This window comes from Loxodonta africana, chromosome 3 (assembly GCF_030014295.1).
Source record: "Loxodonta africana isolate mLoxAfr1 chromosome 3, mLoxAfr1.hap2, whole genome shotgun sequence".
Taxonomy (NCBI): Eukaryota; Metazoa; Chordata; class Mammalia; order Proboscidea; family Elephantidae; genus Loxodonta; species Loxodonta africana.
The window spans coordinates 105,820,631-105,845,733 of record NC_087344.1 but is presented as its reverse complement, the minus strand read 5'-3'; the positions used below and the strand labels follow the sequence as shown (position 1 = coordinate 105,845,733).

At 40.2% G+C, this 25,103-nt stretch overlaps 1 protein-coding gene across 2 annotated transcripts in view; it reads right to left on the bottom strand.

The window, feature by feature from the left end:
• AK4 (adenylate kinase 4) overlaps positions 1–25,103 on the bottom strand; it is a 91,576-nt gene that overhangs the window by 3,865 nt on the left and 62,608 nt on the right. For both annotated transcript variants that reach the window (XM_064282097.1, XM_003411039.4), the window contains one exon: positions 1,931–2,103. In XM_064282097.1, the coding sequence (XP_064138167.1) occupies positions 1,931–2,103 (173 nt within the window). The remainder of the gene's footprint in view (positions 1–1,930; positions 2,104–25,103) is intronic.

Sequence of the window (25,103 nt, the reverse complement as noted above, 5' to 3'; positions counted from 1 at the left end):
CTATATTCCCTTGTCCTTTATATTACTTACAGCCACAAGACTCAGAAGTCACTTCCAGGTCTTCAGACCCACCAGGTAGGTCTTCAGAGCACCAGCAAATACAGAAAGAGCAGAACGACGCTGGGGCAATAGCATCCCTCGTTCCTTGGTAGGCTGGCCACAGCAGCTGTGTACAGCTGGCTCAGACCAGCACTTTAACTGCTGTCTTTGGAAGTAGCCTTGTAGTTGCAGGTGTTCTTTCGGAGAAACCCAAGCTTTGGAAAGCAACTCAATGTGAAGGTTTCTCAAATTTTATGAGTATCTTTGCATTAGCAGGTCTGGACAGAGCCAAAATGAAGCATTTGTGATGGACTTCAGTGTTCCCATCTGTATTTTCAGAACATCCTTTCCCTTCCCAGCCTTTCCCCTTGCTCCAATCCTAGCTTCTTGGGAGGGAAAGGAGGAAGAGGAGGAAGGGATACAACAAAGGAATTCTAGAACTATTCACATTTTTAAAAACAGACTTCAGAAGGAGACTAGTGCTTAACTCAGATGAACAAGTCTTACTGGGACATTACTAAGACTACGGCGCCCAGGAGGAGTTGGGAAGTTGTCCTAAGCATCTTGAAGTAGTTTTTTGTGCTAATTACTGAATCCATCTGTATTCAAGTTTAACCTTTTCCATAAAGATTAACTCAATTCAAAACAACTGCCACCCCTTCCACATTTGGACAATAACTAGTAGTACTATCTACCAATCTACCTACCACCCAATGACTGGAGTTAAGAATCATCAGATTGAACTAATTCATGTCTTCACCAGAAAGAACAGTAACTCTTAAAAGGATGTGTTAATTAAAAAAGTTTCTTTAAACATTTACCATCATTTGCCTTACATTTTAAATGTTACATTTTAAACTTCTTCTTAAGGATTATCTCTTTATTCCTTTAAGCCCTCCCCAGTCCTCTTAATCGCCCTCAATCATCTCTGACTCTATTCCCTAATTCATCCCAGATCCAGCCATTTTACCAGCCTTTATCTCTTTATCCCTGTTCTTATAAAGCTAGAGAGCATATAACATACATACACGAACAGATATACATAGAGAAGGGCAGTAAAGGTTTTACAAAAGTAGGATTTTTTTTTCTCATTTGACAATATACCTAAATATTTCTCCAGGTCAAAGAGTATAGTGCTAATTCATTCTTTTTACTAACTATCTAATATTTCAATATGTGGATGTTCTAATTTATCTATTTCCTATAGAAAAGGAGCCCTAGAACTGCAATGGTTAAGAGCTCAGCTGCTAACCAAAAGACTGGCAGTTCAAATCCATCGGCCACTCCTTGGAAACCCTATGGGCAGTTCCTCTGTCCCACAGGGTCACTATGAGTCGGAATGGACTTGATAGCAATAGGTTTTGTTTTGTTTTGGTATAGACGAACATTCATTTTGTGAAGTTTTGGATTTTTTTTTGCCACTACAAACAATACTGAAAGAAGCATCTTTGCATACAAGACCTTACCTGCCAACGCTTTGATTCCCATAGGCTATAACCCAAAAGTGGGTTGAATGAAGTATTTAACAACTTTAATGTATATTGCTAGGTTGCTTTAAAAGAAAACTATTAATACTCTGTATTATCTAATAAAGAAGAGAGTACCATTTTTCCCAGATTCCCACCAATGGTAGGTATTACAATCTTTTTAATTTTGCAAAGTCCAAGGATCTAAAGTGATATTCTATTTTTATGTTAATTTGCATTCCCTGACTACTAGCGAATTTGAGCATTTTCAAATGTTTGTTGGCCATGTAGATTTGTGGTTTTTGAACAGCCTACAAAAAAAAAAAAAAATTTTTTTTTTTTTTACTCATAGCCCTCACTCAGTTTCAACCGACATGTACTGTCTTTTGCTTGTCAATTCATGAAAGCAGTTTATACATTCTTACATGTACATGAGGTGGATTGAAGTCCAGGTTATATACCCTTCCACTAGGAGGGTGAATCCAACGTCGGCTGAGACGATCTTTGAGCGTTTCAAATGGAATGTTCAAAGTGATCACTAGATCCAGCTCACAGATTCTGTCCAGGGCTTCAGCCTGTACTAAAGTCCTAGGAAAACCTAAATGCCAAAAACAAAATATGTGAAATGCAAAACATTTCCCAAATTCAATTAGTCCTTGAAATATCTTCAGTGGCAGAATAGTCAAGTTTGCACATATATTACCCAAAAAGAAATTTTATACAGGGATTTATATCTACCCCTGTAAATTTAACATTAAAAGAAAATATGCTGCTTTAAATTTGAGTGAGACTCAAATGGATTAAGGAGTTGTCATATGATAAAAGTAGAAAGTGCCAAAGGAAAAATCATTAGACAGTCCTGGCTCCAGCCCCAGCTCAACTCTTAACTACCTGTGTGACTCTGGGCAAGTTACATCATCTCCCTGAACCTTCACTTCCTCTTCTCTTCAAGAAGCAAAGGGACAAAAGTATCTTGTGTCGTTTTAGCTCCAAGAACTTATGAGTAGATTATTCTTAAAAAAAAAACAAAAACGAAACCTGTTGCCATTGAGTTGATTCTGACTCACAGCGACTTCTAGAGGAAGAAGCAGAACTGTCCCATACATAGGGTTTCCAAGGAGCCACTGGTGGATTCAAACTGCCGACCTCTTGGTTAGCAGTCAAGTCTTAACCACTGCACCACCAAGGCTCCATATTATTCTTAGGCTACCACCACAAAGTTATACACATAAAGTGCAAATCAACTAAAGCAGAGGCCTTCATCCACAACTTCAGCTTAATCTGTGCCCTTAACCAAGGTGGGCAAGCTTGATCTCAAGAAGATTTGGCACTTTTAATACTATTCGGATATTGTACAACTTTTAAATTCGCCCTAGTTTTCTAAATGCAGGAAGAGAAACAAGAAAATAAAAATTTGGGCTCGTGAGCATGTCTCCCTTTTCTTCTTTAAGAATATGCTCTGCATGACCTCAGGAGTTAGGTGACTCTAAACTACATTTTTTTTTTTTATCCCAGGGATTGATCTGCTTGAAATTTAGCTCCAGGTTTGACTGTACAGTCTGTATGCTCTGGTGATAACCTTATCATATCTGCCACTTTTCCAAAAATGTTCTTTAAATCTTAGTTAGGCAGAAGAGCCAGTTGGGCGGAGGGCTAAAAGGAAAGTATATTAGGAGGTGCAACATTCAGAAGAGAAAGTCTGAAATCACTTCATACTAGCCCACCTCCACCCTTTCATCACTGAAAAGCATTAAGATGACAACTTAAATGTGGGTCTTCATGGCCCTAAAACACTGTTCAAAGAACTGCTTTCCTTACTGTAGGAAGTCAGTTGTTTAAACATATATGTGCTGTACTCTGCATTGAAATCCTTAAGTGGTAGGAATGCCAAGCTGATTTCAGAGTGCTTATTAAGTTGAATGTGACAAAATTCACCCTAAGGTGACTCTTTGTCCTGCTTCAGGTACCTGTTGCTTGCCATCCACAGCTGAGAATTCTCTCCAATGTTCCCTTCAAAGCCTTTCTTATTCTTGCCTCTTCATGAGCCTAGGCCCCTCTCTTCAAGGCCATCCTTCCCTGGCTCCTCATCTATCCCTTTCCCAAAGAGAAGCAGGCCTCTGTTCCTCTCCTGTACACACAGCAGCACTTTGGACAAGATCATTGATGAAGTTGATTTTTCTGGGTCCTAAATGTTTCCCAGTTGTAACTCAACTCACCTGCTTCTATGACCTCATCTTTTGGTTGCACACAACATACCATTTACCTTATCCACACCCCTCTAATTAATCCTTCTTTTGTCCAGTGTCAAAAGACATGTTGCCCGCAAGATAACTTCAGCCTCATCAACTTGCTTTCAGTATTGCTCGTGATAGGCCTCACTGTCTCCTTTCTATCCTTGAATATGCCCACGATACCTCTGCCCCATGGCCTTTGTACCTGCTGTCCTCTGCCCAGGATATTATTCCTGCAGGTCTTTGAATGTGTGGCTTCTCGGGATATAAGCTTATATGTAATTTCCTCAGGGAGGCTTCTTTACCTAGCATATTTTTAAAGTAGCCCTATTCCCCTCCCATGATCTTATTACCCTTTTTATTTTCTATTATTTATTACTAGGAATAATTTCTTAGTGTTTATATTTATTTCCTATCCCTACCTCACTCTTTGAGAAAAGGAACTTTGTCTTGATCACTGTTATGTCTTTTATCTCCAAAAAACTAATACAAATGGGCAATTTAATATAGGGCTTTGGGGTGATTTGCAAATTTTATTCCCTGATAAATTTGCTTATGCCTTGTTGCAAGTTCCAGCAAAAGTCATCTATTCCTTACATCTTACAAAACCCAAAGTATTGTCTGGTGTCCACTGGTGGTCTGAGTCACAGTAAGCACAGAGACTGAGACGCAGCACTTAGAAATTTTATAGCAATTTGACAGAGTAGTATTAAGTCTGTTGAATCTAATATTTGGGCTTGAATTTTTCATACCTGGGTTTTGTTTTTAGTTTTTACAAGAATTTATTTTTACTGTATTCTACAAAAGGATTGACCTACAATGGATCAGGGGAAAAATAAAACTGGAGTTTCATTACAGAATCACTGCTCTAAACCTCCTCTAGTAAAGCTGGAATTTATTTTCTGATTTCTCCAAAAAAGAGAAATTATCCAGTGGTATGAGTACCTGACTTCTGATGTTGTTTACTGCAGAAAAATGATACAAATTAAATTGCATCTCTCCCAAAATGACACAAGAACAAAACCCGTTGTCATCACAGCAACCCTATAGGACAGAGTAACACTGCCCCATAGAGTTTTCAAGGATTCGAACTGCAGACCTTTTGGTCAGCAACACAAAAACAAGGAGTACCAAATCTAGAGCACGTTTCAACCCTATCAACCCTATTCTTATGTCAGAGAAAGATAAAGCAAGTTGAAACACACGTGGAAAGGTTCACTTTCCAGAACTCATCTCTGTTCACTGGCTATCATGCACCTAACCACCAGTTTCCACTAGGCAAAAGGGTTACTCCAACACTATAGATAGCATCAGAAGAAACTGTTTTCACATCTTGTGATCCATCTTGCACTGGGGCTGACTTCAACACAGAAACTCAGGTATTTCTAATCTTTCAGCCTAGCCACTGCCTCTTGTGCCGACCGCCACCCAGCTGTATCCTCTCCTTCCTCCCACACTGATCCTCTGGCCAAGTGTTTCCTTCTCACAAAAGCACCCACATGTCAGGAAATTATTCTGGAAAATAAGCTTGTGGTGGTTTTCTTTAGCAGTGGGTGATTCCTTTTACCTTCTAGAGCTTCTGGTTTTTTTTTTTTTTTAATGAGCATATTTTCATAATGGTAAAAGCAACTTTTATTTTTAAACAGAGAACTGATGACTAGGGATTTATTCAAATCTCAACAATTTCTCTTAGGGTCAGGATATAACTCAGATTCACACTTGGCATTTGGAGATGTGAAAGGTCAAACCGTATCTACCTAAGATCAAGTACACTATGGACACCTTGGTTTTAGCCTTAGAAGGCAGCAACGCTTGGCACGTAGTGGACAAACATTTAAGCAAATCACTGGAGTAGCTGTCTTCTAGTTTTCCATCCAGTGACCATTCTTATTTCAGCAGATTGTCTTATTTTAAAATCTAAGTTTAATTCTGTGAAATTTTATGACTCTTTTGAGCTCTGTAAATTCAATAGGTAACATTTTCCTTTCTATTATGGAATGTCTCAGTTACTTTAATACCAATTTACTAAGCAACGTCTCTTGATTATTAAGAAAAAAACAAACTGGATTTTAGAATTGGTGCCTCATAGTACCTAGGGATATCTTGGGACTCCAAACACGTGATAGCTCATCAGGCAGGTAACAGTAGGATGCCGTCTGGGTCACTAGGGAGCAAAATTTGAACCAGTGTGGGACTTTAAGGCTCAATTCAATCTATGGCTACACAGAATGGGGGCTGGAGTTGGGATCTCAGGTGAATTCATATAAAACCCTGCTTCCTTTATTTTCCCCACAAAAATCCCTTTTGAATATTAAAACACAAAAACAAAATCAGTTACAACTGAATCTATTTCAGTTCATGGTGACCCCATGCTTGTCAGAATAGACCTGTAATCCATAAGGTTTTCAATGATTGTGATCTTTTGGAAGTAAATCCCCAGGCCTTTCTTCTCAGGTGCCTCTGGGTGGATTTGAACCTCCAACCTTTTGGTTAGTAGCTGAATGCTTAATCATTCACGCCACCCAGGGGTCCTTCTCTCAAAGATCTCCCCAGCCAGGTCCTTCCCTCCATGCCCCCTTTCCTCAATAGCTCACTGTAGACCAGACTCAGTATGCTAGAGAGAGAGCTGCTGGCAGGCGGGCGCTGCACTAAGTCCATTACTCAACATTCTAAACCTGACTTCTACACTGTGCACCAGGGCTGGCCTGGTGGATGAGCTTCCTGAGATGGGGATTTAAATGTGTCTTACTCTCCTTGTTGTCGCTTGGCACACTTATGTTGAAAGACCAGCAACAGTGAACCACCCACATAAAGGCATCTCTCACTGATCTGCTGGGGTCTGCCTTTCCCTATATAACCCATTCTTTACTAAAAGCCTCAAGATAAAAACTGGAGTTAAAAGGTTCTGCATTAAAATGAGGCCAAGGGCATCTCTACCCTCTGTCCCCAAACCCCTTTCATATCAAGGAAAAGCCATCTGCTAAAACTGTAGTTTCCAAAGTGACCCTACTGGAGTACAGAAGGAAAATACTAGAACTTCGATTATATTTTTAAGTCATGTTTTCCACTTCTATTTTGCAGTGTACATTTTATAAGGCATACATTAATAAAGCCATGTTCATAATTTACAGATAGGTAAACATCCGTACACTAAAGATATAAATTTGACTTTCTTACTGATAAGTATGCACAAAGAATTTTAGAGATCATGCCTCTCAAGACCTGTGTTCTCAGTCACAGTCCCTGCCTTGTGTTCTAGCATCACTTGGGGATTCCTGACAAGAAAACGTTCATTAGTCTTTGGGTAGAGATTGAGAAATGACAAGAGAACACTAGGAAAGGCTGATATTGTTAGCTGTCATCAAGTCGGTCCACAACTCATGGTGACCCTATACACAACAGAATGAAACACCACTCAGTTTTGGATCAGACCATTGTGATCCATAGGGTTTGCACTGGCTGGTTTTCAGAAGTAGATTACCGAGCCTTTTTTCCTAGCCTGTCTTAGTCTGGAAGCTCCGCTGAAACCTGTTCAGCATCACAGCAAAACGCCAAGTCTGCGATGACAGAGGGGTGGTGGCTGCACATGAGGTACACTGGCCGGGACTCTAACACAGATCTTCCACATGGAAGGCAAGATTGTACAGCTGAACTACCACTGCCCCCAGGAAAGACTAGAGCGCTCTAAAAAAAGAATATAACATTAGTTCTTTCAATAAATAAAGGTTCAAATCTTACTGGCTAAAGTTTTCTTGTTTAATGAGGGTGCACACCAGTCTGCTCAGCTCCTCTATAGCTGTTTCTGCACTCTGGGGCCCTCTGGAGGAACACAACTGCATACAAAATAAGTCGAACTCAGCAGGACTAATATTTTGAGCAGTACCCACCTACTGGGTTCTCACATTCAAACCTGCTAACAACCACAGAGAATAACTAATTCTGGTGGCTTAAAGGTTCTCTGTTAGGGCTGCAGCTCCTATTATGCCCTCCAACACTCAAAATAGAGTGAAGTTTAAATAACCACGGAAAATGTGAAAGCCTCTGAGTAGGTAACAAAAGCTAAAATGGAAGAATTATATTTTAAGATGTTAGTATTATTGTGGTGCAACCATTTCAATGGTTTAGAGGTAGGAGGTATAGGAATAAGTCATTCCACAACTTCATAGGTCCTCCTTCTGATGGGGCCCATCAAGATCACCAGCGAAAATTTAAAAGGGGAAAAAAAAATTATGGATGCCCAGGGCCCATCCTAGACTTCCTGGAGCGGAACATACAGCAGTGGGATCAGGACTTAGGTTTGTTTAAAAAGTTCTCCAGGTGACTCTGATAACTACCCTTGATTAAGAACCACCAAACTTCTCAGTAACAAAACAACAACAACAAAGGAAGTACAATACTCAGTAAGTACTTGTTACCTGCCCCCATTTTTCTTTTCAGTTTAATTCCACTTATAAGCAAGTACAAACCACTTTGAATAACAAGGCTCCTTGACCTAGGTTGATGGAAGAGAAGAAACGGCAAGGAAGGTCCCAAACAGAGGCGAGTATTTCCAGGTTAATTAAGGTCCTAACTCAAGACCTGTCATAGCCATTGCCTGCTGCTATCAAGTCAATTCTGACTCATAACAACCCTATAAGACAGAGCAGAACTGCCCTACAAGGTTTCCAAGGCTGTAAATATTTACAGAAGCAGACTGCCACATCTTCTGGTTAGCAGGCTAGCGTTTAACCACTGTGCCACCAGGGTTGCTCAGACCTGTCACAGCCACCTATCTATGTCATTCCTGTCCAGGGAATCTCAAGTACTTGTCAGTGTCTTACCGCTAAAGAAACTGGTGTGGAAGGGGAGAGAGCAGGGCATATCAGCAAGAACACTGGACCAGAGATCAAAGACCCGGGTTCCAGTTGCTGTTTCAAACGTGAGGAGAAGCAGCCTTGTGCCAGACACACTCAGGACTCGGTATAGCATGTCAGTTATGAGCATAAGCTTTGGACTGAGGCACACCCAAATTTCAATCCCAGCTCTACCCAGTCATAGCTGTGAGAACTTCAACAAGTTTCCTAACCTCTCTGATCCTTAGTTCCCGCACATGTAAAACAAGGGCAATGCCTACTGCATAAGGCCATTTTGAGGATTAAGAGAGACAATCTCTATGAAATGTTTAAGATGCCAAGTGTTAGGCACATATGGGGTGCCGAGTCAATGGTGCCATTGCTCTTGGTAGCACTCTGCTAGGAGCTCAGCCAGCTTCCCAATTCAATCAAAAGGCAGCAGGAAGGAGAGGCTCTCATCCACCCACTTGCCCATATTTAATTCCTTTGAGATTTTCTGAGAGTTTTGGGAGTCACTGGAGTTCTGTGCTCTCTGCCACAATTACAGCTCAGCACTTTTAGTTACCAGTCACCACCCACTCACAAGGGAGCTCAACCCGGGCATAGCACACCCGCTACTTCCATAAGCCTCCCACTCTACAGCTTTCTGTTTGCCCCTTTCATCAACTACCTCAGTTTTCAATAGTAAAACTCCTTAAATCTACTTTCCTGATGCACTTCCATACCTTATCATAGTGCACTTACTTTGGGTTAACCAAAAAAGCCAAACCTGTTGCCGTCGAGTCGATGCCGACTCATAGCGACCCTATAGGTCAGAGTAGAAAGGCCCCCTAGAGTTTCCAAGGAGCGCCTGGTGGATCTGAACCGCTGAGCAGTCGTAGCACTTAACCACTACGCCACCAGGGTTTCCTTACTTTGGGTTATGGCCTGGCAAATTCAGCACAAACACTCCGGTCTTAAGCTGCTGATAGCACAAGCGTACCTCCACGCAGCAATGGTGACACACCTTCCAAAAAACTAATCCACATGCAGGGTGTGTTAACTGATTACAGAACCCAAATCAAGAAGGGAAAGCTCTACTGTGTTTCCCACCAATGAGAGTCCCTTTCACAGAAGCATTCACATATACAAGGCAACCCTGCTTTGAGAGAAGCTGGATTAGATAGCTTCCAAGTCCGTCATATAATACATCAGCAAACTTTGCCTTTATGTTTCATATATCTTGTCTATTGTTTACAATAGGGCAGTCGTGGTAGAATTCTTGCCTTCCATGTAGGAGACCCAGGTTCCATTCTAGGCCAGTGCACCTCAGATGCAGCCACTACTCATCTGTCATTCGAGGCTTGTGTGTTGCTATGATGCTGAACAGGTTTGCAGAGTTTCCAGACTAAGACGAACTAGGAAAAATTCTGGTGATCCACTTGCAAAAATCAGCCAATGAAAACCCTATGGATCACAATGGTCCAATCACATAGTGCACGGGGTCACCATGAGTCGGGACCTATTTGACAACATCTAACAACTTTGTTTACAAAGTATTTGCGATGGTTAAGGTTGTATGTCAACTTGCTGGGCCATGATTCTCAGTGATTCAGTAGTTTATATAATGACGTAGTTTGGCAGTTATGTAATGATTTAGTCATCTTCCATGATGTGATCTGATGTGATCAGGCAATCAGCTGTAAGGGGGGCTTTCTCAGGGGTGTGGCCTACATTATATATATATATCCAGCTTATCCTGCATCCAGCTCATCATCATCTGACCTCTGGTTCTCGGGACATGAGCCAGCTGCCTGCTGATCCTGGGATTCAGTAGCCTCCACAGCCTGTGAGCCAGGAGCCTGCCAGCTTACCTGCTGATCTTCCATTTGTCAGTCCCTGCAGCTACATAAGTCAGGAGAAGTCTACAGCCTGACATCTGACTTATGGATGTGGGACTTGCCAGCCTCTACAACCATGTGAGCCATTTCCTTGAGATCAATTTGTCTCTCTCTTTCTATATATATATTATACACACACACATACACACATACGCTATTGTTGCTCTGTGGTGTTGAGTCAATTCCAACTCAAACCAACCCTACAGGACAGAAAAGAATTGCCCTGTAGGGTTTCCAAAGAGTGACTGGTGGATTTGAACTGCCAACCTTTTGATTAGCAGCCTGAGCTCTTAGCCACTTCGCCACCAGGGCTCCTATATATACATATTTACACACTTCACCGGTTTTACTTCTCTAGAGCACTCAGCCTAAGACAGTATTCATATAAATTTACTTATCTTTTATTCTTCACATCAACCCAGTAAGGTGGGAAAAGCAGAAATTTTCAGTTTAGTAAATAAGTTTGGTCTTGGCGAGGGTCAACCAAAGAACTGGGACTTTAACATCAGGCATCTGGGTTTCTACTGAAGGGCTCTTGCTATTCTACTATGCTGCTGTTCCAGGGGGCATAAAAAGTAATTACCTAAAGAACCCCATCTGTCTTCTACCAAAAGGTCAAAGCATCATGGCAGCATCCCCATCCTCATCATTACAGTTACCATATGTTGAGCATCCCTGATGTGCCAGACAGATTATATGCAGAGAAAAAGCCAGAAATTTACAGTGACCTAGAAAACCCTGGTGGTGTAGTGGTTAAGAGCTACAGCTGCTAACCAAAATGTTGGGAGTTCAAATCCACCAGGTGCTCCTTGGAAAATCTCTGTGGCATTCTACTCTGTCCTATAGGGTTGCTATGAGTTGGAATCGACTTGACGGCAATGGGTTTGCTATTTTAGTTTTACAAAACCCTGCCCATCTGGGTCCCCGGTATCTCTCTTACCTCGTCTGTGTCCATTACTCTGCACCAGCCACACGGCCATCCTTGCTGTTCTCAAACTGCACGCTCCCACCTCAGGACATTTACAGTTCATGTTCCCTCTGCTCGGACTGCTCTTGCCCTAAATATCTACAAGTGCCCTTAGGTCCCAGAAGTCTGGCTTAAATTGTAACTTGTCAGTGAGAACTTCTCTGACTATCCTGTTAAATTGCACCTCCACCCTACTCCTGACACCCCATTTACCTTCCTTTATTTTTCCTCATAGTATTCGTCACCATTTTTCATATGATACACAACTTGCTTTATTTCTTGGGTACTTCTTTTTCCTACTAGAATGTAAGATACATGAGGGCAGAGCTTTTTAAAATCTTATTTACTATTATATCCTTAGTGCCTAGAATAGTGCCTGCACATACCAAAAAAACAAAACCTGTTCCTCTCGAGTCGATTCTGACTCAGAGGGACCCTACAAGACAGAGCAGAACTGCTCCACAGTGTTTACAAAGCTGTCATCTCTACGGAAGCAGGTTGCCACATCTTTCTTTCATGGGACGGCTGGTGGGTTTGAACCACTGACCTTTTGGTTAGCAGGTAAGTTCTTAACCACTCTGCCACCAGGGCTCCTTATGTCTTGCACAAAGTAGTTGCTAAATAAATATTTTTTGAATAAAAGAATAAATATTTATCTCAAAAGTCACAATAACTGTGCTAACTGGGCATTATCCCCATTTCAAAGCTGTGAAAACTGAGGTTCAGAGTAAAGAATTAAGGGGGATTCAATAGTAGATAAAGACAAGAGGATATAAAAGAAAAACGGGACACTGAAGGATGACTTACCTTCTCATTAGTGACCAAGAATCATGGAGATGAAAGGCACGGTTGGAAGTGACTGGCCTCAAATAAAGTAATTCTGGCATGAGTTATTTGTACCAGAACTGGCTAAGGGTCCCAGGCAATGATAGGTTTGGTCTCCTAGACTCTGAGACAAACACAAAGGCCTGGGACTGAGTTCAGTCTCCCATCAAAATCTGGAGTGCAATGTCACAGGCCTGGGGTATCACAGGGTCTGGAGAAGGGCTGCCACTCTGGTTAGGACACAGTTTCCACAAAGTAGGCAGCAGTATTTATCTGTCTACAAGCCTCTTATAATATTCTTCAGCCTATAGAATCCTAACTTAGGGCTTCAGGTCATACACAGGAAATGGCAGCCTAAACGATGAATTCTGTAAGGTGGTATGGTAGCTTTTAACCACTTGCTGTTGAGCCAACTCTGACTCACGAAGACCCTATGTGTCAGAGTAGAACTGTGTTCCACAGGGTTTTCCATGGATAATTCCTTGGAAGTAGATTGTGAAGCCTTTCTTCCAAGCCACTTCTGGGTATACTCAAAACTCCAACCTTTCAGTTAGCAACCAAGTGCGTTAGCCATTGGCACCTCCCAGGGAATCCATGGTAGCTTTAGCACTCCTTACATCTATTTACATCAATGTCTCAAGTTGGGCTGAACAAATCATCAAAGTTATTCAGGTATAATTCTCACATCAATCCATTGCCAAGAACAGAACGTCAGATAAGGTACAGTCTGACCAGACCATTTTAAACCATTTTTAGAAAACTGTCATCATTCAGGAGCCCTAGTGGCACAGTGGTTAAGAGTTCAACTGCTAACCAAAAGGCTGACAGTTCAAATCCACCAGCTGCTCCTTGGAAATGCTATAGGGCAGCTCTACTCTGTCCTATAGGGTCACTAGGACTCAGAATTGACTCGACAACAAAGGGTTTGGTTTTGGTCATTATCCAGCTATATACATATTTTTTCATGTTGTGCAACCATCACTACTATCTGTTTTTTAAATGCACATATGAAATGACTCAATGACAACGAGTTTTGTTTTGTTTTTATTGTTGGAGGAGCACAGTCTGCAGGCTAGTTGAGACTTACCAAGTAGGAATGTCCACGTATCAGGATGGGAGATGCTCATATTGACTTTACGGGGGAGGGGGGGATATGGGCATTTTGCTCTCAAATAGATTTAGTTAACAATTGATATCCAAGTTCCCTTCTAGGGATCAACTCTTGGTATGAGATTCAATTCCCAGGTACTCTGAATTGTTAAGATATTGGCACTTGAAAGGAAGCAAAGAGCAGAGGCATAGCATGTTAAAACATGATCCACAGAAATCTTGTAATAGAAAATCTATGTCTATGACTAGGAACAGCCGAATAGCCATCCTGAACATGAAAACCATGAAGTATTTAAATACATTCGGACTAAGCAATTATCTTCTCTTTTTTTTTTTAATGAAGTTTAGACCAGGGAGCCTACTGATAACACTACTGGACCAAAGGGAAAACACACCACTCTGGCTGTGGACATGAATTCCTCTTTAAACATGTCTCTTTGTAGCTACTATTAGAATTGCAAGCTTCTTGAAGGCTGATCAATGCTGTCATTGTTAGCTGTGTTTACTCCTGAAGTGCCCAGGGAACTGTCGGATTCTCTGTGGGTACTCATTACTGACCAAGTGGACTAGAAGCACACTCAAATTTTGTCAACAGGTGGCAGCATTAGTAATTCTTCCATTAGGAAGAATTACCACAAAGTTGTCGTATGCTTTTATTTCTACTAAAAGTAACCCTCAAAGACATGCTTTCTAAATAAGTAACTCACAGTATTTCAGCTTCCTTAATTAGATAGCCTATTCCAAGTCAATATATTTTATTTTATTTTATTAACTGTTAAATGTACAGAAAACCCAACAGCTAAAGGAAAGATCGTGATTAAGCACAGAAAGCTTGTTCTCCTCCCTTCAGCCACAGGTATGAGACTGTTCCATTGCATGGTTTCTCATCAGGAGTATGGAATGCTTCCAAAGTAGCTTTATCATTTATCAAAGGCTATCCCCACCCCTTGTTCCCTAACCAGGCCTAGAAAAGCTGCTCTCCCCTGTTCATTCAGATAGCCAATCCAGGTTGAAAGCTGAAGTTTTATGTAGTTAAATTTCTCCAAGAATCTGTTGTGCTATATCACTTATTACAGTACCTACAGGTTCTGTTTCGTTGTTGTTTTTATTAGCTGCCATCAATTCATGGTGACCTTATGTATAACAGAATGAAATGCTTCCCAGTCCTGTGTCATCCTCACAATCACTGGCATATTCAAGTCCCTCATTGCGGCTATTGTACCAATCCAGCTTACCAAAGGTTTCCTACACCCTCACTGGCCCTCCACATTTTATCAAATATCATGTCCTCCTCTAGTGACTGATCCCTCCTGATGACAGGTCCAAAGCAAGCATGTTGGACAATGTTCTACTGTGATCCATAAGGTTTTCATTAGCTAGTTTTCAGAAGTAGATTCACCAGGCCTTTCTTCCTAGTCTGTCTCAGTCTGGAAGCACCACTGAAGCCTGTCTGCCATGGAGGACCTTGCTGGTATTTTTAATACCAGTAGTATAGCTTCCAGCATCATAGCAACATGCAAGTCACCACAGCACGACAAACTGACAGATGAGTGGTGTTTTTTTAGACTCCAAAAAAAGACTCACTGGGTACAGTGAGATATCGCTCAATTTTTGACTGTTGTGTTCCCGGAAGTGCTGGCCACGGGGCCTTGGCACCTGCTTCCTCCAGCCATGCCAAGAGCCGAAGGGAGGGCAACTGAAGTGGGAGGTGCCACAGCAACAAGCTGAGGCAGTGGAAGGGAAGAGGGAACTAGAATACTTCTGTTTTTCTAATTTGGAGTGTATTTACTCCAGAGAAAGGGCACGGAGCCAGAGTCCACGACCATCTTCCAAGGCATCAAAGCAACCCTTGATGGAAGTAAAAAGGCAGTACTGAAGGGCAACTGTCAACATCTCCTCATGTTGGCAGCTTGTGAAAAGGCCGCAACATCGGCCCCCCTTCCCAGCTCCATTAAGATCTGGAGCCACCATGGTTACTTCTAACCATCCAGTTCTTCCCAGTCATTGGGAATGCAAGAACCAAGTTACAAATGCAAGTCATTGTTCACCAGAATTAATCACTGAACTACAAGCTCATGTTGAAAGCAAGTAGTTATTTTTTCAGTCTTCCCTAACCCTGAGGAGTTCAAACCATTCACAAAACAAGCCAGAAACCTTAGTAGCAAGTTAAATTAATCACCATCAAAATCTACTTTTTTTAAAGGCCTTTTCTCATTTATATATTATAATTATCTTATTTGTTTAAACAATGTTTGTACGTGTATCTAAAACCTCTATGTTCCATTTCATTTCATTTTTATTGGCAGTGAAAATAAGCAGCAGCTGTGTTCCAGATGTTGGCAAACGGATGTTTTAGATACATTACTTTGGGAATTGTACATTTCTGCTTGAGGGTTCTGGGTCCCACTTCCTGTTCACTGAAAGCTACCTGGGATACCTAGAACTATTCTAGTATATATCCTAAAGTTTAAGAGATTGGTAATAAGTGCTCCTGCCCTGCAGTTTATAGGTTAGTAGAAAATGACTTAAAATTTTAGATATGCTATCATCACTACTTGGTCTTTCACTGATAAAGAGAAGATAGGTAACTCCAGAAAACTTGGTTTTAAACCACAAGTTTGCCTCTGCAAAGTGGCTTTGTGAAATAAAAGATGAATTCCATAGGTAGAAATTCTTGGGAAAATTCCCAAATGGCGTTGAGATCCTCTGGTATCAGCCTGGCGATTTTTTTGTTTTTCAAAGGCACATGTGAAACTATTAGTTTATAACCTTTGTTGCTGAACAAGTTATACTGAAGTCCTTTTCCCTGTAAGGGAAGATGCACATTGCACTGAGAAAGGAGTTGGCACCTGCACGCCCCTTGCTTAAAGGCTCCTATGTTGGAGAACCCTGCTTGCTTGCTCTTTGAATGTTAAGTCTTCATAAACATATTGGGGAGAAATTGGTCTTGCTATATCTCAATTAAGAAAAAAAGGAATTTGTAATTGATTTCACCATAAGCCTGTATTTCTGCCCCAAAGAATACAACAGGGGCCAAGTATGCCCTACCTAGGCTGAGCTACAGGCTGCAAATGAAACCTAACACTGCACATAAATTTATAAGCCTTTACTATGTGTTAAGCTCCATTGCAGGTACTGGCAATATAGGTATAAACAAAACAGACATAATCTCTGCTTCCTGGGGCCTGTATTATGGGTGCGAGTTAGGGAGAGGAGTGAATAATCAAATATGTTGATAAATAAGTAATGTCACGTGACTATAAGGTAAGAAAAAAGAATGACATGGGTAGACAGGGTGGTGTAGGAAAGAGCCTCTGAGGAGGGGATACTTGAGTAGAGCTCTTAATCACATGGAGCTCTCCAGACAGAGCACAGCAAGTAGAGGGAAGGGTAAGGCAAAGGCCCCATAACATGAGTGTGCACAGCATATACAGGTGAATAAATTATGAAGTAGTTAGGGAATTATAAACCAAGTTTTGCTCTCCCCTGACCTCAAGAAGTCTGAACATGACTGAAGGCAGAAGGAAACATAGAAGCAAGAAATATTTAAAGAAAATATGATAAAGGGAAAGAATATCCATATAATATCCAATATAACTGGCATTCTTGAAATAGAAAAACTGAACAAATGGGCAAGAAAAGACGTAACACAGTGAAGCATCCCTGAAATAAAAGAACTGAGTTATAGGTCAAAAGGATAAGCAATATAGAGACAGAGAAAAAAAAAGGCAACTTTGAGACAGTCTATTTACTTTAAGTATGAAGAAATAATTCTTCAGGAACTCAATACAGGAAAACAAACAAACAAAAAAAGATCCTCAAAAGGGGGAAAAGCTCCTACGTTGCAATAATTCAGTCCAGAGGAAAACAGAAAAATGGCTGTAAAGTTATGAAAGAAAATGGATCACACAAGAACATCCCAGTTAGCTAAATGTTGGACAACAGGAGGCATTCTCAAACAAGAAGAAAACTCAGAATACAGTACCTCATTAGCCCTCTGGAAGGAAGGAAGGGAGGGAGGGAGGGAGGGAGGAAACAAGGAAGGAAGAAAAAGTATCCAACAAAATCCAGTCAACCAAGTGATGAATGGAAAAGTTGTTTTAAAAAAGTTGTTTGCTAGCAAGTGGCCATCTAAGATGCATCAATTGGTCTCAGCCCACCTGGAGCAAGGAAGCATGAAGAACACCAAAGACACAAGGTAATTATGAGCCCAAGAGACAGAAAAGACCAAATAAACCAGAGACTACATTAGCCTGAGACCAGAAGAACTAGATGGTGCCCAGCTACAATGGATGACTGCCCTTACAGGAAACACAACAGAGAACCCGAGGGAGCAGGAGAACAGTGGAATGCTGACCCCAAATTCTCTTAAAAAGACCAGACTTAATGGTCAGACTGAGACTAGAAGGACCCCAGACTTCATGCTTCCCAGACCTTCTGATAGCCCAAGACAGGAACCATTCCCAAAGCCAACTCTTCAGACAGGGATTGGACTGGACTATGGGATGGAAAATGATACTGGTAAACAATGAGCTTCTTGGATCAAGTAGACCCATGACGCTATGTTGACATCTCCTGTCTGGAAGGGAGGTGAAAGGGCAGAGGGGGCCAGAAGCTGGCTGAATGGACACGAGGAGAAAGAGTAGAGGGAAGGAGTGTGCTGCCTCATTAGGGGCAGAGCAATTAGGAGTGTAAAGCAAGGTGTATATAAATTTTTATATGAGAGACTGACTTGATTTGTAAACTTTCACTTAAAGCACAATAAAAATTAAAAAAAAACACACGAATGAGCGAATGTATGCATTTTTCTAAGAATTTAGTGATTCTGCATGGATTGGTGATATCTGCAAATTTTAAAACTGATAGAAAACAGCACATATGAAATGAGTTTGGTGAGCTAAATGAATTTTTTAGATATGACTTCACATCCTTAACTTAATCATAGATCCTAGGATATACTATTTTAATTCATTATGCAAAAAATAAGATATTCATGTGCAATATGTGGGAATGATTGTGTTAAATTTCTTCTAAAGTATCTTATCAACAACTGTAAATAAAAGTGGTCAAAAAAAAAATGTTGTTATTGTTTATTGTTAGCTGCCACTGAAGTGGCCCCAACTCATGGCAACTCCGTGTACAAGATCAGACCATTGTGATCCATAACGTTTTCATTGGCTGATTTTTCAAAGTACATCTCCAGGCCTTTCTTCCTAGTCTGTCTTAGTGTGGAAGCACCACTGAAACCTGTTCAGCATCACAGCAACATGCAAGCCTCGTCTCACAGATGAGAGGTGGCTGTGCTTGAGGTGCACTGGCTGGAGACCCAAGTCGGGTCTCCTGCATGAAGGTAAGAATTCTGCCACTGAATCACTGCTGCCCTCGTGTTAAAAAAAAGTACAGCTTAATTAAGACATAATTCACATATCACACAAGTCATTCATTTAAAGTGTACAATTCAATGATTTCTAGTGTACTCACGAGCTATAACAAGAAGATAAATCAAAATAAGATCAACAGAGTAGTGGTGGAGGGTAAGAGAACAAGGGTACAAAATTCATTTAAATTGTTTAAATGCAAGACAACAAAACTGGGGAATTCCCGTTACAGAAGAAAATTGTAATGAATTTTAATAAAAATCAACAAAAACGGGGAGGAAATGTTTAAGTATAAATGTCTAAATTAAATAAATGTCTAAAAAAAAAGTGAATTGTTTAAAACAAATTTATCTATCTCTTAATGGCTTTTATCATCTTTAAGAACTCCCATAAGGCCCAGACAGGGAGTACAACAGAGAACCCCTGAGGGAGCAGGAGAACAGTGGGATGCAGACCCCAAATTCTCATCAAAAGACCAGACTTAATGGTCTGACTGAGACTAGAGGAATCCTGGCAGTCATGGTCCCTAAACCTTCTGTTGGCCCAGGACAGGAACCCTTCCCGAAGACAACTCATCAGACATGGAATGGACTGGACAATGGGTTGGAGAGAGATGCTGATGAAGAGCGAGCTACTTGTATCAGGTGGACACTTGAGACTGTATTGGCGTCTCCTGTCTGGAGGGGAGATGGGAGGGTAGAGAGGGTGAGAAACTGGCAAAACGGTCACAAAAGGAGAGACTGGAAGGAGGGAGCAGGCTGACTCATTAGGGGGAGAGTAAATGGGAGTATGTAGTAAGGTGTATGTAAGCTTATATGTGACAGACTGACCTGATTTGTAAACTTTCACTTAAAGCATGATAAAAATTATTAAAAAAAAAAAAAAACTCCCATAAGAACTTACATCCCTTGTGATGTTTTATCTGAAGTTCAGCAATAATTCCTGCAGTTTAATAATTCCTTTCGTTTTGTTGTTGTTAAATTTGAGTAGAACTAAATACTTATTTCAAAGCATGTAAAGTATGATGCCATTCTTAGGCATTTCTATCTGCATATGTGCATGGAGAGAAATCTAGAATGATGGTTGTTTCCAATTGTTAACCGTGGTTATTTCTGCCTGGTAGGATTTTAAGTGATTTATTACTTTTCTTTACATTTTTCCATATTGCTTGAATGTTTTATAGTGATCACATATAATTTTTATAAAAACAAAGGAAAAAGATAAAATTACATGCTCTGCACTTCTTGTCCCCCTTTTAGCCCGAATCAACATGCTCATCTCTCCAAACCTCAGATGCTCTTATTAGTGATTAAAAAAAAAAAAAAAACATATAGTAGGTAGTCAAATGGAATACATGTGCTGTTATCATATTAATATGAAACCAAAACCCAATGCCGTCGAGTCGATTCCGACTCATAGTGACCCTATAGGACAGAGTAGAACTGCCCCATAGAGTTTCCGAGGAGCACCTGGCGGATTCGAACTGCCGACCCTTTGGTCAGCAGCTGTAGCACTTAACCACTACACCACTTATTAGTGATAGGACAGTTTTATATTGTCCTGTTATATTACTAGGTAAGGTTTAACGGAAGCCAAGTGTTTGCGCGAAGTATGTTTAGTTTACACTCTCCCCAAGTGCACATAATGAGGGGTGAATGAAATGCTTACTTAACAGAATTCAGTTGATTATTGAAATGTTAAGTTCTAACATCTATATCAGTGTCAGGATATATATATTCTAGCTCAGCATATATTAATATTATAACAGCACATGTATTCCATTTGATTACCTACTATGTGTAAGAACATACTCAGAGTTTTATAGTTAACCAATCTTTGCAAACCTAGGCCATAAATACTTCTATTTTATGGATGATATGATTCCTACAGAAGTAACTGCTTGCTCAACACTACGTACTCCGCTAATAAGTAACGGATTGACACTCAGGTCTAACTCACAATTTCATACTTTTTCTACTACGTTAATGTTTTCTTAACACAGTGCTGCTGAATAGTAAGTGGACGATAATTATTTTAGTATTAAACTAACAAAGTCTATTTCATACACTTTGGATGAAGCTTTACAATGGATTTTTGCAATCCATCCAGTTCCCAAGATGCCTATTTCACAAATGAAGGAAGCTGACTTTTCTAATGTCTAAAATTAGGGTTTGAAGATAGTTTCACCCTGTGTCTTACTTTATAGACCTCTAAGTAACAGTAGCAAAAAGGCTAGGTTCATCTGAAAATTTATGATAAAACATGCCCAAATACAGGAAAACTATGGTTTAATGTCTAAGGTATTTGTAAATTAAAATTTTTTTAATCCAGTTCATTTTTAAATGTTGGAAAGAACATTTAAAAATAAGTTATTTACTCTTCCAAACTCAAAGTTTTAAATTTTATTTTTGACTTGCTTCTAACTCATTTTTTAATGTTAACTTTGATGCTTACTTAACTTCCTGTTTTTGAATTTCATAAACTGTTTAATTTTTGCCCCCACCCTCTTTTCTAGGCTCATCTGCTCATATTTTCTGCTCTTGCAATATCCAACTATTTGTGGTTTCCAGAGCACACCATGTTCTTTCATGCCTCCATACCTTTTGCTCATGACATCCCCTCCATCTAGAATATGCTTCATCCCTATCTTCAAAATCAAGCTCTTGGTGTCACCTTCTCCAGGAAGCCTTCCCAATATAATTCCCTGACCATCAAGAATGGGGACAAAAACCAAGTTCTTTTGGTTTGGATTTGAACCAAAGAAATCAAAGTTGACTCTCAACACATAGAGCAAGCAGCACAAAGAGTGAATCACCACTAGATTCTAAATACCAGGAGGGCCAGGTCCCATCTGCCCTGTTTGCTGCTCTACCTGAGTGTCTGGGCAGTGCCTGGCACAGACTTAGTGCCCAATAAATACTTAGTTGTAGGAAAAATTAACAAGAACATAGAGCCAAAAGGAATTCACTCAGTCACTATTAATAAAGGGGTGACAATAGTTTTAATGGAGTCAGCTAGATATAAAGTCTGAGCAGGCTATGTGCTTTAGATAAGGTACACCATCAGATGGGAAGTGCAGAAATGCCACGTCGGGTGTCACCAAAATGAGTCTTCACAGCCTAACCTCAATGAGTAAAGATCTTTTTTTCTCGTGTAACTCAACCAATATTGCTGTTTAGAAAACTGTTTCCTGGTCTTTAAACTTAAAGTAGATATAGACACTAATTCTTCTTTTTGCCCACCTTCCCCTAGTGAAGTTATGTGTTCTCATTCAATACACTGCTTCAACCTGAAATGAATTATACATCTACAAATCTTTTCACTGAAGAATATCCAAGTACTTAATAATCATATCCAGAAGTATAATCAAACATAGATCTTAGGTTTTATAATTCTTTTTTCCAAGAAGATGATTAAAAAAAAATGTTAAGTTTGTTTTAAAACACGAAGTTAAAAATGCGTCATTTCAGGGAACACTATTACAGCTATATAGCTATAAAAACACGTCTAAAATCAATGTCGCTTAACAAATAGATGCTGATTCTTCACAAAAACCAAGTATACAGTAAGCAAATAAAAAAACCACCCAAACCCATTGCTATCAAGTCGATTCCAACTCAGTGACCCTGTAGGACAGGGCAGAACTGCCCCATAGGCTTTCCAAGGCTGTAAATCTTTACAGAAGCAGATTGCCACACCTTTCTCCCACAGAGCAGCTGGTGGATTTGAACCACTGATCTTTCGATCAGCGGCTGAGCACTTGACCACTACACCATCAGGGAAGCAAATACCTTGATCAAACTCTACCTTTAAAGTACCCCTTCAAAAAGTAATATGCTTACAAAGAAAATGATTTAAGGGCTACTTCCCAAAATCTCTCCTCAAATCAAAATTTAAGATGCACAAAAAAAACATTGGTCAGTCTTCACAAAAACAAGTATTTATACTGTCCTGAGGTATGAATTGGGTAGCTAGGATTGTGGCCCTGAGATGAATTTAAACACACGCTGAGATTCGTTCAGGCTGTTGTTTTCACAAAGAATGCCATCCTCACTTATAAAAATCATTCCACTTACCTCCTGGAATACAGATGCCCCCCCCCCCGCCACCCGCCCCATGGTTGGCTAAAAAAACGTCTTCTGCGCCTGCTGTATCAGGAGCTCCTTGGAAGGCTTATTCTACCTCTACTCCTCTGTAATACACTCTTCTTGTTTCCTCACTAACACTGCTCCAGTACAAAGTCAGTCATACCTGTAGTTTATTTTAGGAGCCCAGGACCTAACAGTGTATTACACACACGAGGTATGTAAAATAAACTTTGGGTGAATAAACAGAGCTACAAAAAGAGGGACAGATCATGGGTGTGTCAAGGAGCTGCCTGATGAGGCACCGAAGATCTTTAGTTGTTCAGTCTACGCTCAGCAGGCACGTTAACTGCCACAGCACTCCTAGTAAAGTAGAGCCCCCTAAACTTCTATATCTACACTCCATCCTTTAGGCATCATTTCAACTGCTTCAAACTTTCCATTCAACCTATCAGAGCATACTTCACTGCCTTAACAATGACCTAAGAGACAAAGGTTATCTGACAATGTTTCTTCAGGACTAAACATCTAAATACAAATGAGTAAGATAATCTATGACCCTTTTACGTACACAAATAGACACACATGAAGTCTGATGCATTTTTTTCTAAATAGAATTTCTTCAGTGACCTTGTAAACAAATCTATTCTACATTTTCTTCATGAAGCATGCCCTACATTCACAAGGGCAACAGAAAAAAAAAAAAAAAATTCCCCTGGGCATTTCCTAAAAGATGTGATTGAGATGATGCTGTCGCCTTTGTTCTGCAGACATATGCTGCCCAGTGGGATATAACACTCTTCAGAGGTCTAACGCAAAAAGAAAAAAATGGAGATGATAAAGTCAAAGCAGTTATGCATCAGGTGTGTAATAAAACACATGTGTAAAATTAGAACAAAATACTCTAGCTCCAGCATCTGTAATTTTAATTTCCAGACATACACATCTTACCTGGCTACCAAGGGCTCTGAGTGAACATGTACCCTGGAATATCTCAGGTCTTTGTATAAAGCTCAGATTATTTAACTCTTAGGGGAAAAAAATACACACAAATACTGTACACAGTTAAGCAGCTCTGACTCTGGCAAAAAAGAATCCCAGAATGACTTTCAGAAAGCACCAGTTAGCATTCTACAATGCTCAGAAAGAAATAAATGGAACATACGATCATGGACTGAATGATGAATCTAGTTCTAAAATATCTTTATCTTCAACAAAAGGCTAAAATTATATTCTACTATAATCCCAAAATGTAAGCCTCCTTTCCATGAAACCAAACATTGACACCAAATTTAAAATATTTACCAATATCTACAACTAAAATCGTATGGTAGTCAATTCTGTGTTACATTTTGGCACCTGGACAGAAAATAGGACTGAGTTGGAGAACTTGTCAATTACCGTTTAAGTGCACAGGTTGGCAGTCAAGTTTAGAAATGAAAAAAAAAAGAAAAAAACTATTATTAATATACCTCCCTACTGGCCCCACCTCACTGCCAGCCCTCTTCTAAAAAGTGAATATGTACTTGTTTTCACTCCCTAGTTACTATTTCACCTTAAGATAACCTAATAAGCAGTAAATACCCACTCTATTAAAAAAAAAAAAAACATTGGTTTTGAGTCGATTCCAACTCATAGTGATGCTCTCTAGAAAGGTTATAAAACATGGTTTTATAACAAAATTTCCCACCACTTGTCTGTCACTTTGTTTTACTGTGGTGGCTTGTGTGTTGCTGTGATGCTGGAAACTATGCCACCAGTATTTCAAATACCAGCAGGGTCACCCATGGTGAACAGGTTTCAGTGGAGCTTCCAGACTAAAACAGACTAGGAAGAAGGACCTGGCAATCTATTCTAAAAAAACTGGCCAGTGGAAATGTTACAAATAGCAGCGGAACGTTGTCTCATATAGTGCTGAAAGATGAGCCCCTCAGGTTGGAGGACACTCAAAATGCAAATGGGAAAGAGATGTCTCCTCAAAGTAGAGTCAACCTTAATGATGTGGATAGAGTCATACCTTCGGGATCTTCATTTGGTGATGTAGCATTCCTCAAAATGAGAAGAAACAGCTGCAAACATCCATTAATAATCAGTATGTGACATGTACAAACTACAAATCTAGGAAAATAGGAAGTTGTCGAAATGTAACAAAATGCTTGAAGGTCGATATTCAACGCGTTAGTAAACTGAAATGAACTGGTATTGGTCATTTGAATCAGACAATCATAAGTTCTTCTATACCGGAAAGGACAAACTGAAAAGGAATGGCATCGCATTCATCGTCAAAAAG